Here is a 15,116-nt window from a genome sequence, read left to right as displayed (position 1 = left end):
TGCTACTTGATTAAGAAATAAATTGACCTCTGGGGGTGTCTCCTAATCCATAGTTCACTGACTCTGAAATTCCATGCACACTGTACAGTCTGTTAATACTTGTTAATAGCTAATCTCTCTATAGCTAGAAAATGGCTCTTTAGACCTCCAATTTGCTTAACAAACAGCTGCCAATCCAAGTCGCCTCCAATTGCTTCTGTCTCTGACATCAGTGAGATATTGAATCGCCGTGAGCCAGGCGTTTTGCATAGATGACAAATGTGTTGGATGTTAACTGCAGAACCTGTTCATGTAAAAGTGACGCATGATCAGCAGTTTTCAAAATGGGACACAGGATCACCAACCTTGGAATCGGCCTGGTAGAATCATCCTGGGGCAGCCGTCAAGAGCAGGTACCTAGAACAGCCAGACCCACTGAGTCAGAATTTCTCCAGGTGGCGTCTAGGAATCCATATTTCACCAAGCGCCCACTGTGATTCTTACATACACTAAGGAGTGAGATGTGCTGTTAGGCTATGGGAGAGGCAGGGTAATGTGCTCGCTATACTGTCGGCCACTTCGGAAGCTGCCCTCTGTAGTATTTATAGTGATAAAGAGAAGTGCTAAGTGCTTTCCTTGTAAGCGCTCACTGAATCCTCTAAACAACCCTGAGGAGGAGACACTATTGTCCCCATTTTACAGATGGGGTAACTAAGACCTGAGGAGGTCAAGTGATTTGGGTAAAATATGAGTAGTAGAACATTCTGGTGAGTCTAGGAAGAGAATCAGAAAGAGAACCAATGAAGTCAGTCGGTCCCAAGGAGGGAGAGACCAGAAGGAGAAGCTGGGGGGGTCATAACCCCCTGCCTCAGAAGAGCATCGCCCTCTGGGAGGCCCACATGGGTGGGGTGCCATCGGCCACCTCGGCTGGGAGAGGGGTGAGCCGTTGGAGACTGCACAGTGGAACCCTCCCCCCGCCTCCTGCCAGCAGTGACTTCCGAGGGTCCCAAAGCATCAGTCAGCAGTGCACATTCCACCTGCCCTCCGACTTCTGCTTTCCCAGGAAACCCAGCCTCCCGAGCACGTGGGAGGCACATCCCTTCCCTGCCATTGTCCCTGTTCCGGGCCACCATTCATCGGACGCCGGTCCAGCTTGGCAAGCATCCCCCTCCCTGCACGCCCCCCCCCCACCCCCGCACCCTGCCCAGGCCTCCGGAAGCCTGAACAGCTGATCTGAGATGGCAATGAGCCCCTGCAGCCACACCTGGTCAGGCTGAAAGGGAACCCTTGGCACCAGCACCCTCGAGTGATTCTCCTCCTGCTTCCTGGCCTCACCCTTCGGGTGGAAAGTACCAGTTCCCACGCCCCCCACGTCAAAGGCTACTGCAGGCACCCTGAGCCCATTTCCACCGGGCACTGAGCACCCCAGCTGCTTGTCTCTTGGCCTCCGGCCTCTGGGCTGATACTAAGCTCTTGCATTGCAGCTGCAAGATCTTTGCCAGAAACCCTCCATGGGAAGATGGGCTGGGGCTGCAGATTTAGGCACCAGGAAGCCCATGCAGCCTCATCAGCCATTTTGTGGACTTTAAAATCCCTGTCACCCCCAAGTCATTCATTCATGTATGCATGCATGCATCCATTCGTTCATTCAACAAAGCTTTGAGTGTCTAGTATGTGCCGGGCACCGAGGACATGAGGATGAACACAAAGTAAAAAGTACCTGCCCTCTTGGAGTCTACATTCTAGAAGGGAGAGACACGCAAAATAAGTAGATTGTGATGACAATGTTAGGAGGAGGTATTACAAAGAAGAGTGGGTGGGCAGAGCTGAGGTCCCAGGGGCGTCTCCTAGTAACCACTGCTGATCGTGAGCTTTCCTAACTGCATTCGGGAACTTCTGCAGTCTGGCTTGTTCCACCTGACTCTTTCCCCCCTCAACTGCTTACGGTTCGGTTAACTGAGCAGGGCAGCTGGGTGGGAGGCAGTGGTGGGCACAGCTCAGAACAGCCCTTTCCAAGAGGGCACCTCGTTACTAGTCCCACTGTCCAGTGCCTGGGGGAGGGCACCAACTGGTGGCCCCCGTGCAAATCCAGCCCAAACAAGTTAAAAAAAAATTTTAAACACCATTAAAAAAATTATTTTTTGATTGTAGCTAACATTTGAGAATGCAGATGACACATAAAATCGGGTTTTCTGGCTTCTCTTGAGAATTTGAAACATCCCAAAAGACCAGGTCCCCATTCCCTCACAACAACATGAGCAAGATTTAAGTGGCATCTCCCGCCTTCAGTGGCTCAGGGACTCCCTGCTGGCTCCAGAGGGCATTTGAGTTTGTGACCCTAACCCAGGTCACCAAATTTAAACCCTGATACAAAAGAAGTACCTTAACCCTCTGCTTGCTTGTTTCTGCCCTCAAAGTACCCAAGGTTAAAACGCAGCTCAGAGCCTTAGCTCACCTGTGGCCGTGTCAGCTGAGCCTGGCTTGGGGGCTGCATCCAGAGGCCAGCTCCGGGCCCTCCATCACCCAGGGTCTCCTGCACCACTGCCTCACCTTCCAGGGCTCAAAATGCTTCCCATCCATTGCACCTTTTCCTTATTCTTTTTGCTTTGGAAAGGTAGGAAAAGCTCCTGTAGAGATTCAGTCCTTATTATTAAACAGTTGATTCCCTAGTGACAAGTTGAAATCCTAAGAAACCAATTTTCTGAGGCAAGAATATACAATGAGAAAAAGACAGCCTGTTCAGCCAGTGGTGCTGGGAAAGTTGGATGGCCGCGTGCAAATCAATGAAGTTAGAACACACCCTCATACCGTGCACAAAAATAAATTCAAACTGACTTAAAGACTTAAACATAAGACATGATACCATAAAACTCCTAGAAGAGAACATAGGCAAAACATTCTGACATAAATCGTACCAACGTTTTCTTAGGTCAGTCTCCCAAGGCAAAAGAAATAAAAGCAAAAATAAACAAATGGGACCTAATCAAACTTACAAGCTTTTGCACAGCAAAGGAAACCATAAACAAAACAAAGAGACAACCTACGGAAAGGGAGAAGATATTTGCTAACGATGTGACCAAGGCCTTCATTTCCAAAATATACAAACAGCTCATACAACTCGACAACAAAAAAACAAACAACCCAATCCAAAAATGGGCAGAAGACCTAAAGAGACATTTCTCCAAGGAAGAAATACAGATGGCCAACAGGCACATGAAAAGATGCTCAGCATTGCTAATTATTAGAAAAATGCAACTCAAAACTACAATGAGGTACCACCTCACACCGGTTAGAATGGTCATCATTAAAAAGTCTAAAAATAACAAATCCTGGAGAGAGTGTGGAGAAAAGGGAACCCTCATACACTGTTGGTGGGAATGTAAGTTGGTGCAGCCACTGTGGAAAACAGTATGGAGGTTCCTCAGAAAACTAAAAATAGAACTACTATATGATCCAGCAATCCCACTCCTGGGCATATATCCAGACAAAACTATAATTCAAAAAGATACCTGCACCCCTATGTTCATAGTGGCACTATTCACAATAGCCAAGACATGGAAACAACCTAAATGTCCATTGACAGATGAATGAATAAATAAGGTGTGGCACATATATACAGTACAATGGAATACTATTCAGCCATAAAAAAGAATGAAATAATGCCATTTGCAGCAACTAGAGATTATCATACTAAGTGAAATAAGTCAGAAAGAGAAAGACAAATACCATATGATATCACTTATATGTGGACTCTAAAATGTGACCTAAATGAACATATCTGTGAAACAGAATTACAGACATAGAGAACAGACTGGTGATTGCCAAGGGGGAGGGGGTTGGGGGAGGCATGGAATGGGAGGTTAGGGTTGGCAGATGTAAGTTTTTATATATGGGATGGATAAACAACAAGGTCCTACTATATTGCACAGGGTATTATATTCAATATCCTATGATAAACCATAATAGAAAAGAATATTTTCAAAAAGAATGTGTATATATACATATGTATAACTGAATCACTTTGCTGCACAACAGTAATTAACACAACACTGTAAATCAACTATACTTCAATTCAAAAAAAGAAATAAACCAATTTCCCTGGCAATGCTAATGTCAGTTAATGTGGAATCAATTCTTTCCTAAACCTTTTAAGTTTTGCAACAGGTTCAGACTAGATTCTTTCTTTAAAGGCTCAATGTTTTTCTCCTTTCTTTTCTAAACATAAAAGTTTTTAAGCATTATAAAATTCCTAGTGGTCCTCTAAGGATACAGGAAAGACGTTAGAATTGTGGCCTTCTAGACCTTTGATCTCTGGCCCTACAGGATGGAAAGCCCCTAATTTCAAATCTGAAGACCAGGAAGGTGAAATTTGCCCAAGATCACACACAGGTCATTGCTCAAGTCCACTCCATGCTTTAGTTTATATAGCTGCTGGCACTGGAGCCGCTAAGACATGGTTCCCACCTGGGCAGCTTTCGAATCCCCAGGGAGCTGGCCACACCCAAAGCAATCACGTCAGATCTCTGGGGTTGGGCCCCAGCCCTCAGTGGTATTTAAAGCTCCCCTGTGAGCTGCCAGGATGGAGACGCATGGCTCCAGCAGCTGCCCTGGAGACGGTAACTCCCGGGGGAGCTGCAGATCCTGGGAGGCTGCACAGTGCAGGGGCTCAGAGCACAGGCTGCCTGGATTCAAAACCCAACCCCAGTTCCTAGCTCCCTGATCTTGAGCAAGTTACGTATTCTCCCTGCGCCTCAGTTTCCTCATTCATAAGTTGGGAACACTAATGATACCTATCCCCTAGACTGGGAGGATTAAAAGTGGCTGGTACATAGTAAGTGCTCAAGAAATGGTAGCTAGTATAAACGTGGGCCTCTTTTTTGCTGTAGATGTGGTTTCTTCAGGGATTCCTCATGACTAGCCTTTCTTGTGAGAGTTTAGGAATTACTATACCAGAAAGAAATATAATAGAATCATAGCAAATCAGATCCCCGGGTTTTCCTCTCCCTCCCCCAATTCTGAAATCAGCAAGATGATGGCAGTGCCACCAAGATGCTCGAAGGGGTCTTGTATTAGGATTTGCAAGTGGAGAACCTGAGGCTGGGCCCAAGCAGGCAGTTGTTAATGACAGATTCTGCCAACCCCACTCTCTTGATGCCTTTACATTTACCTTTTTCTCTGGGTTTCCATTCCTCTGCATCTCCTCCACCCGGGACAGTAAAATGGACCAGCTGCTCCTCCTTCAGTTTGGGTCCTTGTGTCTGAAAGAAACTGTAAACACCGCAAAAGACGTTTTAATTTAAGGGAAATGTGCTTTCCTTCCTTTTAAGATGAAACGTAGTGAAGTTTTAAAGACTCAAACAGTCCCTAAATTTGGTACTTCAGCTAATTACAGTTGCCTTTTTTAAATGTCCAAATTAAAAATAGACGTCTAAGTGAGAACGCAGGACACAGCCCAGAGCCTGTAGCCATGTTCACGGTTTCCTAGAATCAGCCTTCCTCTGACCTAATTTATACTTTTGGGAGATCAAAGGGAGGTGAGGAGAGTCGAGGTTGCAGCTGGAGGTAGACCTAGGAGTTGCCTGGCAGCAGATGACGAACTTGGCTCTGTGTTCTATAATTAAGAATAGCTTGAACTGGTGAAAGATGTTAGATTACAGTCCTTTCCTCATAGTGGAAAGATGTGGTTCTCAAAGTGTGGACCTCGGACCAGCACATCAGCATCACCTGCTGTAATGGGCTGAATCGTGCCCCACCCCCAGTATTCACATATTGGAGTCCCAATCCCCCAGTACCTCAGAACGTAACCGTATTTGGAGATAGGGCCTTTAAAGAGGTGACTGAATTAAATCAAGGCCATTAGGGTGGGCCTAATCCAGTAAGACTGGTGTCCTTATAAGAAGAGGAAGAGGACTTCCCTGGTGGCGCAGTGGTTAAGAATCCGCCTGCCAGTGCAGGGGACACAGGTTCAAGCCCTGGTCCAGGGAAGATCCCACATGCCACGGAGCAGCTAAGCCCGTGTGCCACCACTACTGAGCCTGCGTGCCGCAACTACTGAAGCCCGCACGCCTAGAGCCCGTGCTCCGCAACGAGAAGCCACCGCAATGAGAAGCCCGCGCACCGCAACAAAGAGTAGCCCCCGCTCGCCGCAACTAGAGAAAGCCCGCGCACAGCAACGAAGACCCAACACATCCAAAAAATAAACAAATTCATTAAAAAAGAAAAAAAAGAAGAAGAGGAAGAGACACCAAGGGTAAAGATGCACAGAGGGCTGACCATGTGAAAAGGCAGCAAGAAGGCAGACATAGGCAAGCCAAGGAGAGAGACCTCAGAGGAAACCAACCCTGCCCGCTCCTCCAGGACTCTGAGAAAATCCGTTTCTGCTGCTTAAGCCACCCAGTCTGTAGTATTTTGTTATGGCAGCCCTAACAAACTGACAACTTGGGAACTTGCTAGAAATGCAGATTCTCAGGCCCAGTCCCAGACCTACTGAATTGGCAACTTGGGGTGGATCCAGCAAACTGCGTTTTAACAAGCCCTCCAGGTGATTGCCATGCAAGCTCAAGGTTGAGAACCATTCACATGAGGTATTGGTAATACCTGGCAGAGCCAGCCCAGAAAAAGATGACACATGGTCAGAAGTACGGGCCGGTCTGCTGAATATAAACTTTCTTTTAGTAAGCTCTGGAGAAGTCCCACTGGGATCTTTAAGTGGGATGGTGTGTGAAAGTGCCCTGTGAATGCTGAAGGGCCCTGTGGACACAGGTGATAGTGACGTGTGCTACTCGTCTCCCAAGAAGAAAGCGACCCTCTGAATATTCCAGCGTGGGCACACTGAATCCAAGAATCTCCCTCCTTGACTCAAATTTCTGAGTCCCCTACACTGCGTATATTTTCTGTCCCAAGCAATTGGAATGCTACTTCCTTCCGAGAACAAAAGCAAGGAGACTTAATCCCGTTTCCCCTTTTGTCCCTGCTACGAGGAAGCCCACCACCAAAGAAGATCCTCAATCACAGCCCTTTTAGTATATTTGTTTTTTCCTCTTTCAGTTTTATGCTACACATATGTCCTTTGTTATGGTCTCTTCAGATACCTTTGAGAAAGGAAAGAAGAGGGGAGAGAAAGGGAGTGAAAAAGGAAAGAGATTGATCTCAAGCTCAGATAATTATCAGAACAACAAGCCCTCTTTGTAAAACTGATACAACATGGTTGGAGAAGACAGATGTTTTCTTTCCGTGACAAAGGAGCGAGCTGTTCACCAAGGAAATGCTCTATCACTCCCTCCTCTTCCTGGATAGATGTCAAACTGATACTCAGGGAACCTGTTAGTTGCTGAAGAGTTGGGACCATTACAAAAGCTCCTGTGAACCCTGACTGGGGGCAAGTGTGGAAGTGACATGAGCAGATCTGCATTTTCTTTAACGTTAGAAATCACTGCTTACCTGATTACAATTTCTAACATGCAGTTGGTCCTAATAACAAAAATGGAGATATCTGCAACAGCCCAGGCCGCCATCCAAAATCTCTCCTGCCCCATCCTGGCCATGATGGTGAAGCATTCTTCTCTTCCCTCTGACCTGTCCAGGGCTCCCCTTAATTCAGGTTTCTTAAACCAAGGTTCAAGGGGTCCACAGATATAGCTCCCAGGGATCTGAGTTCTGAGAATTATATTAATTTTATATTTTTATTTTGTATTCTTATTTGTATTTTGAAAAAACGTTAAAGCATTTCTGGATTATCAGGGCCACACCTAGCCCTGCCATGTGACATTATGGCACATGTGTTCATTGATGGTCTTGGCAGTAACGTGTAACTCAATTTTTTTTTTTTAATTTTTTAAATTTATTTATTTATTTATGGCTGTGTTGGGTCTTCGTTTCTGTGCGAGGGCTTTCTCCAGTTGCGGCAAGCGGGGGCCACTCTTCATCGCGTTGCGCAGGCCTCTCACTATCGCGGCCTCTCCTGTTGCGGAGCACAGGCTCCAGACGCGCAGGCTCAGCAATTGTGGCGCACGGGCCTAGCTGCTCCGTGGCATGCGGGACCCTCCCAGACCAGGGCTCGAACCCGTGTCCCCTGCATCGGCAGGCAGACTCCCAACCGCTGCGCCACCAGGGAAGCCCTGTACCTCAATTTTTATTGTCTTGGGCTCATTAGAAATGGGCAGAGACAAAAAATATATAAATGATGCATTTGGACCAAGTAAAGGTCAAGTGATATTACAGGGTGCTGGATTTTATAGTAACTAGAAATGAGAAAGCGGTGGGAAAGTTGAGCGGCACATAGAGGAGGAATGCCACACTGCAAAGAGCCTCTCCCGGCACAGACAGCAAGTACCCTGTGCGTTTCTAGTAGGGCTCTGGTTCCAGTAAAACATCATCATCCGTCAGGTTAATGTTGTTCACTTGAATGTTTCCATTTGTTTTGGTCTTCTCTACCTAGTTTTATATTTGTGCATATTTTAGTACCATTATGCTTTTAATAAGTTAAATCAACACTAGCCTGAAATTGTTTTAAAATAAAAAGTTAAAATAAAAACAAAATATTTTGTTAAAAAAAAATCAACACTAGAGGCCTGGGTGAATTCCTTCCTCTGAGAAGGAATTGGGAACATGTCTCAAGATTGAGAATATGCTTATTCTCTTGATCTGTGCCCCAAAGTCCTCCCGAGGGAAATTGTGCTGCCTCATCGCAGCAGGTGCACCATTTGCCACCTAAACTGCCATGGAGAAGGAGGAAATGGAAGAGAAAGAAACCACAATACCACATTCCAAAGCCCCTTTGAGTTATTTTCTGTCTGTCTCTGCAATTGGATGTAAAACGACGCTGTGGTATCGTTTCCATTTTTCATGGCTCTGTGGTCCTGAGTGCAATATTATCTGACATGCTACCTCCCTGGGGATTCAAACGGCCAGAAAATTGTCTCCAACTGAAAAAAGCTGGGGGGAAAGAAGGAGGACCCCTTGTTTCTCTGCTCATTTAGCAATTTGTTGCCTTCAAAACTGTCCAGTAGTGATTCAAATGGACAAAATTGATGGGCCCTTTTTCCTTCCTAGTCCTATTTCCTTTAGGACAGTTCTGGTTTGGGTTTGGTTTTTTAAGTGGCATGAATGCTCTTCTTAAGGTGATGAATACATCTGTTCAGAAATCAGGAAATGCAAAAGTCAGAGTTTTACCATTCAAACTAAATATTAATTGAACTCCATGACCTAGGGCTGGCCTGCAACAAAATTATAGAGCTGGTGAAATTCGTCTTTGAGATTTCTGGCCTTCTTTCTTGGATTTTTTTTTTTTCTTCTTTCATGAAGAATGCATAGGGACTTCGCTGGTGACGCAGTGGTTAAGAATCCATCTGCCAATGCAGGGGACACAGGTTCAAGCCCTGGTCCGGGAAGATCCCACATGCTGTGAAGCAACTAAGCCCATGCGCCACAACTACTGAGCCTGCGCTCTAGAGCCCACAAGCCACAACTACTGAAACCCGCGTGCCTAGAGCCCGTGCACCGCAACAGGAGAAGCCACCGCAATGAGAAGCCCGCGCGCCGCAACTAGAGAAAGCCCGCTCTCAGCAAGGAAGACCCAACGCAGCCAAAGATTGATTGATTGATTAATTAATTAATTAAAAAAGAATGCATATATGTTAACTGCCTTCAGTGTACCATACCTTGTCCAAATTCTGAACTAGACTTGATCTTATTGTCTAAATGCCAACCCATACTTTTTATTTGATTTAATCAACACCCCTGCAGGGTAGGTGGCACTATTCCCATTTTGCAAATAATAGAACCGAGGCTTAAAAAGTTAAGGGTCTTGCCCAAGCCTAGGTCTTCTGATTGCAGATCTTACCCACTTTCTACTGAGTGCTCTAATACCCTTTCCTTACTCTTCTATGTAAAACTATTGTCTTATATAATGTTACCCTCTCTTATACATTTATATTTTATAACAATTTGCTCAAAGTTATGGGCTGAAGGCTTGGTTCCTGTATTAGTTCCCTAGGACTTCCATAACAAAGTATCATAAACTCAGTGGCTTAAAATAACAGGAGTTTATTCTTTTACAGCTCCAGAGGCTGGAAGTCTAAAATCAAGGTGTCAGCAGGGCCACACGCTCTCTGACGGCTCCACGCGTACACCCTTCCTCGTCCTCCCCTGCTTCTGGTTGTTGCTGACAGTCCTCGGCATCTCTTAGCTAGTAGATGCGTCACTCCAACCTCTGCCTCTGCCAGCACGTGGCCTTCTCTATGTGTGTCTCTGTGTCTCTGTATTCTCTCCTTATAATGACACTAGTCATTGGACTAGGACCCACCTTAACTCAGTATGACGTCAGTTTAACTAATCACATCTGCAAAAAAAAACCCCGTATTTCCAAATAAGGTCACATTCCGAGGTCCCCCATGAATTTTGGGGGATCACTATTACAGCCTCTATTAAAGAACGTTCTGACATCTGTGAACAATTGGGAAATTTCTTTAGTTACAGAGGGGCCTTCCCCCTTTCCTATCAAGTTTCCCTGAAGAGATTATTAGCTGATTCATTCATTCACTCAACAAATACTTAGTGACCGTCTACTATATGACTGGCACTTTTGCAAGCACTGGAGCTACAGCCCTGGAAAGACAAAGTTCACACTTCATGGTACTTGCATTCGACAGGGAGAACCTTTGGCCAGTGTGGTATGAAGGTGTAGCCGCAAAGGGCAGGCACTACAAGGCTTCATAATAGGCTCCAGAACTGGTTCATCCTCACTTCTAACGCTTTCTGCTAGTCTGAGCGAGTCACAGTCAGAGTCAAGGGGCTGGAGAAATAGACTCGACTTCTTGAAGGGAAGAGTGACAGTGTAGGATTGTAAAGGGGAATGACCATCAGGAGGGCAGTGACAACTCCTTCCAGATTTCCCCCAGTTGCTTATGAGACTGAAGTAGCAAGAGAATCTCCTGTTTGCTCATGGAACTTTCAGAACATTAGCACTCTGTCTTGGTTTGCTTCCTTCCCTTGAGTGTGGAAATTTCCAGTGGTGATAGCATCTACTTCAGAGAATTGCTGGGAAGATTAAAGATAATGTATTTAAATAACCTGAAGGTGTGAAGGTGCCTGACACAGAGTAGCTCCCCCAGCTGTCTGCTGTTGTCTCATACCGGCTGATATCACCATCACCATCATCGTCGTGGGAACCATGAGAGAAGACAGACACAGAGCCCTAAAGCAGGATGTAATGACTTCTCTCCAGTGGCCACCAGGATATCCCTCAGGTCCCCCATAAACTCATCAGTGTTCCTAACTTAAGCCCATCCCAATTGCCCTGTGCACATTCTAGAATGAATTGTACAGATTGTGGTTCAGAGTTGGAAACACAAGGCCAGCTTCTTGGGTCCCACCCGGGCCCTTGGCTCTACTGACTTGCCTGTGCAGGTGGTTTTAGGGGTGGGGGGATTTCACTGATCCCTCTGCATTCCCTACTCTAGACCACCCGCAGTCCAGCCTGGAGAGGGCAGTGGCTCTGTGGCTTTGGGTCCCTGTGAATCAAGGGGTCGCCCGACTTGAGAAAACCAAGCATGAAACAGACGGGGCACTTGTGCTGTAAAGGACGCTCAGTGGGGAGGGTGTTTAGAGGAGGGAATGATTCTTCCACTTGTGTGGCAGGGGCGTGTGTCGGGCCTTCGTGTATTATCCAGTTTATACCAGCAGAAAGCGAGAGGGAAGAATCCCAGATAGGAGTGGCTGGGCCCAACAGGAAAAGAGTGAATCATTTGTTTCTTTGGAGCTTCCTTCAGTTCTAAAGGGGGCAGAGGAACGGGAATGAGGTGGGAGAAGTAGGTTGGTGCTGGACTGGGAAGGACCTCAGAAGACGAGTATGAGGATGGGGACCCCATTCATTCCGGGGTCAGGGATGCAGCCATGTCATCTGCAGCCCCATAGTGGCTATTCCATAGCCCTGGTGCCCCAGTCTCTCTATAACGTTAATCATAATATTAGTACCTTTGATATTTAAAAGAAGAACCATACATCTGAAACTAACACAACATTATAAATCAACTATACTCCAATATAAAAGAAAAAATTAAATTTAAAAAAGAAAAGAAGAAGAGCACATTACACATTCAGAAGGGCAGATGGAGGCATGGCATTAAGCCAAACAACAGTAGGGTGTCACCACTCCATTGAAAGTCTCTGAGTCTCTGGGGTTGGAGACCAAGATGGCAGCACACCAGGGCAGTGTGGTCTCGTGTTGCCTATTCTAGGTGGTCTGTGAGAACTAGTTCAGATTGGGAGTGAACGGCCTTTAGGGGAGAAACCTTTGCTCCTGGAATTCAGAGGAGCACACAGATTTTCCCTTTGGCCCCTACTGAGGCCGCCAGCTCTCTGGCCTGGTGCCTCTTAGGCTGTGAGCCCTTTAGGAAAGGGTTATACCTCCCAGCGGTGCTGGGCAGAGTGCCTTGTACTTTATGAGGTCTGGACACATGTTGGAATGGATGGCTCAGCGCATGAATATGGCAGAGAGGAAAAGCTCAAAGATAATAAACGTAAATACCCATATATTATGGTTCCAAGTGATATATAACCCAGACGTAAACTGCCTTTTGCACCAAAGCAAATGTATTGACTAATGCAACAAAAGCCCAGAAGCTGGGGGTCTGGTTTCAACAACATATGGAGCTAGGTGTTCAGATGACGTCACCAGGAATACATCCCCTTGTCTTTCTGCTCATCCTTCCTCTGTTCCCTTCATTCCCAGTCTAGTTCTCCCTGCATGGTGGCCCTCCTCCCCGTCCCCAAGCTCCAGCTCAGCTCAGCAGCTTGAGAGGAAAGGGAGCTGCGAATGAAGGAAAGCAGGTTCCCAGATGAAAATCAAGGCACTGGTACTGAGGAAGCAAAAAGCAACAGATGTCCACAGTGATAGGCTTGTAGAAAAATTGGATCCCCTTGCTTTGAAATAGAGCAATCAAATGCCAGAACTCCATGCTTTCTTCCTGCTTTAATCAAGAAGACTGGAGGACTGGACATCAGATTAGAGTGGAAAGTGGGCAGCTTTGGTTGCCAGGCAGACCTGAGTTTGAATACAGTGACTCTCTCACTGTGTGATCTCAAGCTAGTAACTTAACATCTCTGAACGTCAGTTCCCTTTTCTTTCCAGCTGGACTCTCAGCTCCATAAGGGCAGTTACCTTGTTGCACTTTTTCATTACTGCACCCCCAGTGCCTAGCAGCATGCTACCTGGCACAGCGGCAGGTATTTGATATTGTTAAATAAATCAATAACGGTTCAAGTTTGTTGTACAGAGAAAAGAAAAACTGTATATATGAAGCTCTAGTAAAATGCCTGGCATGTAGAGGGTGATGGGTAAGTTATAGAGTTGGTCATTATCATTACTCTCCAAAGGAAGCATGGTGGAACACAGAACCGAAACAGTCCCGACAGCTGATGGAGAATTGGAAAGGGAGACAGGCCATTTAGATTGTCAGTGGCTGCCTTGGTGGCCCGCACTGGCCATCGTGTTGTGGATGTGGCCCAGTGTACACATCCCACACAAGTACTGAGTTCTTATTCTTCTTGTGTCCCCTCTGCAGCTGGAGCTCTCCAACACGGCCGTCCTGCACCAGATGCGGCGGGACCAGGTCACAGACACGTGCCGGGCCAACAGCGCCGTGAGCCGCAAGCGGCGGGTGCTGACCCCCAACGACCTGAAGCACCTGGTGGTGGATGAGGACCACGAGCTCATCTACTGCTACGTGCCCAAGGTGGCATGCACCAACTGGAAACGGCTCATGATGGTCCTGACCGGGCGGGGCAAGTACAGCGACCCCATGGAGATCCCGGCCAACGAGGCGCACGTCTCGGCCAACCTGAAGACCCTGAACCAGTACAGCATCCCCGAGATCAACCACCGCTTGAAAAGCTACATGAAGTTCCTGTTCGTGCGGGAGCCCTTCGAGAGGCTGGTGTCCGCCTACCGGAACAAGTTCACGCAGAAGTACAACACCTCCTTCCACAAGCGCTACGGCACCAAGATCATCAAGCGACAGCGGAAGAACGCCACGCAGGAGGCCCTGCGCAAGGGCGACGACGTCAAGTTCGAGGAGTTCGTGGCCTATCTCATAGACCCGCACACCCAGCGCGAGGAACCCTTCAACGAACACTGGCAGACCGTCTACTCCCTCTGCCACCCGTGCCACATCCACTATGACCTCGTGGGCAAGTATGAGACGCTGGAGGAGGATTCCAATTACGTCCTGCAGCTGGCGGGCGTGGGCAGCTACCTGAAGTTCCCCACCTACGCCAAGTCCACGAGAACTACTGATGAAATGACCACAGAGTTCTTCCAGAACATCAGCTCAGAGCACCAGACGCAGCTGTACGAAGTCTACAAACTTGATTTTTTAATGTTCAATTACTCAGTGCCAAGCTACCTGAAATTGGAATGAAGGGTGGAGGTGGGGAGAGGGGCGAGAATCGTGCTTTTTAATTTAAGATTTTTATTTGTCAAAAGAATTCTATGGATATTGGGTTATTTTGTAAATTAATATTTCTTTGGGGATGATGCTGCGAGCAGCATAGTGAGAATTATTTAAAATCCTTAGTACGGAAGGACGGCTGTCTTTGCAGGGGACTAGGATGGGTGTCCTTGTTTTTTAGACATGAATCCCCCAACACTGTTTCAGAGGTTTCTTTGTGTTCTGGTGAATTCCATGAATTGTGCATCCCATAAATTCTAATTAATGTTATTTATAGTTATTTAAACATGGTCTCTGTATAGATTTCTTTTTGTGGCAGCAAGATTCTAACGTCTTTGCAGAAGAGATCTATGTTTCGTTCTGTGCTTGCAGCAGCTCGTGCAGGGGCATGAATGTTCTCCTTATTAACCGCTCAGAGAGTCACTGTGATAACCACCGTTGTGCTGTCTGTTGATACCACCATTCTTGAAATTCTGCTAGAAATAAATAGAAAGAGGCACCTTTGCAAGGGACTGATTCCAAACTGATTTCAGTCGACCCAAACGTTCCTCACACGAAAGAAAAGTGATTTTTTTTTTAACCCAAGGAGAGAGCTGATTGTGGCTTTTTTTCCCCCCCCCCACCAGACTTAGCAATCTGGTAGAATAGGCTTTTCTACAGAATTTTTTAACTGGCAGTGCCAGTTGTGAT

The 15,116-nt window shown here is 46.6% G+C and overlaps 1 protein-coding gene across 2 annotated transcripts in view; it reads left to right on the top strand.

Annotated features, from left to right (window-relative positions):
• CHST11 (carbohydrate sulfotransferase 11) overlaps positions 1-14,687 on the top strand; it is a 271,589-nt gene extending 256,902 nt beyond the window's left edge. For both annotated transcript variants that reach the window (XM_061205219.1, XM_061205218.1), the window contains exon 3: positions 13,542-14,687. In XM_061205219.1, the coding sequence (XP_061061202.1) occupies positions 13,542-14,396 (855 nt within the window). In that variant the 3' untranslated portion in view covers positions 14,397-14,687. The remainder of the gene's footprint in view (positions 1-13,541) is intronic.
• The last annotated feature ends 429 nt before the right edge of the window (positions 14,688-15,116 follow it).

Source organism: Eubalaena glacialis, chromosome 11, assembly GCF_028564815.1.
Source record: "Eubalaena glacialis isolate mEubGla1 chromosome 11, mEubGla1.1.hap2.+ XY, whole genome shotgun sequence".
Classification (NCBI taxonomy): domain Eukaryota; kingdom Metazoa; phylum Chordata; class Mammalia; order Artiodactyla; family Balaenidae; genus Eubalaena; species Eubalaena glacialis.
Note: the sequence above shows the minus strand (reverse complement) of the source record. Positions and strands in the feature narration are given on the sequence as shown.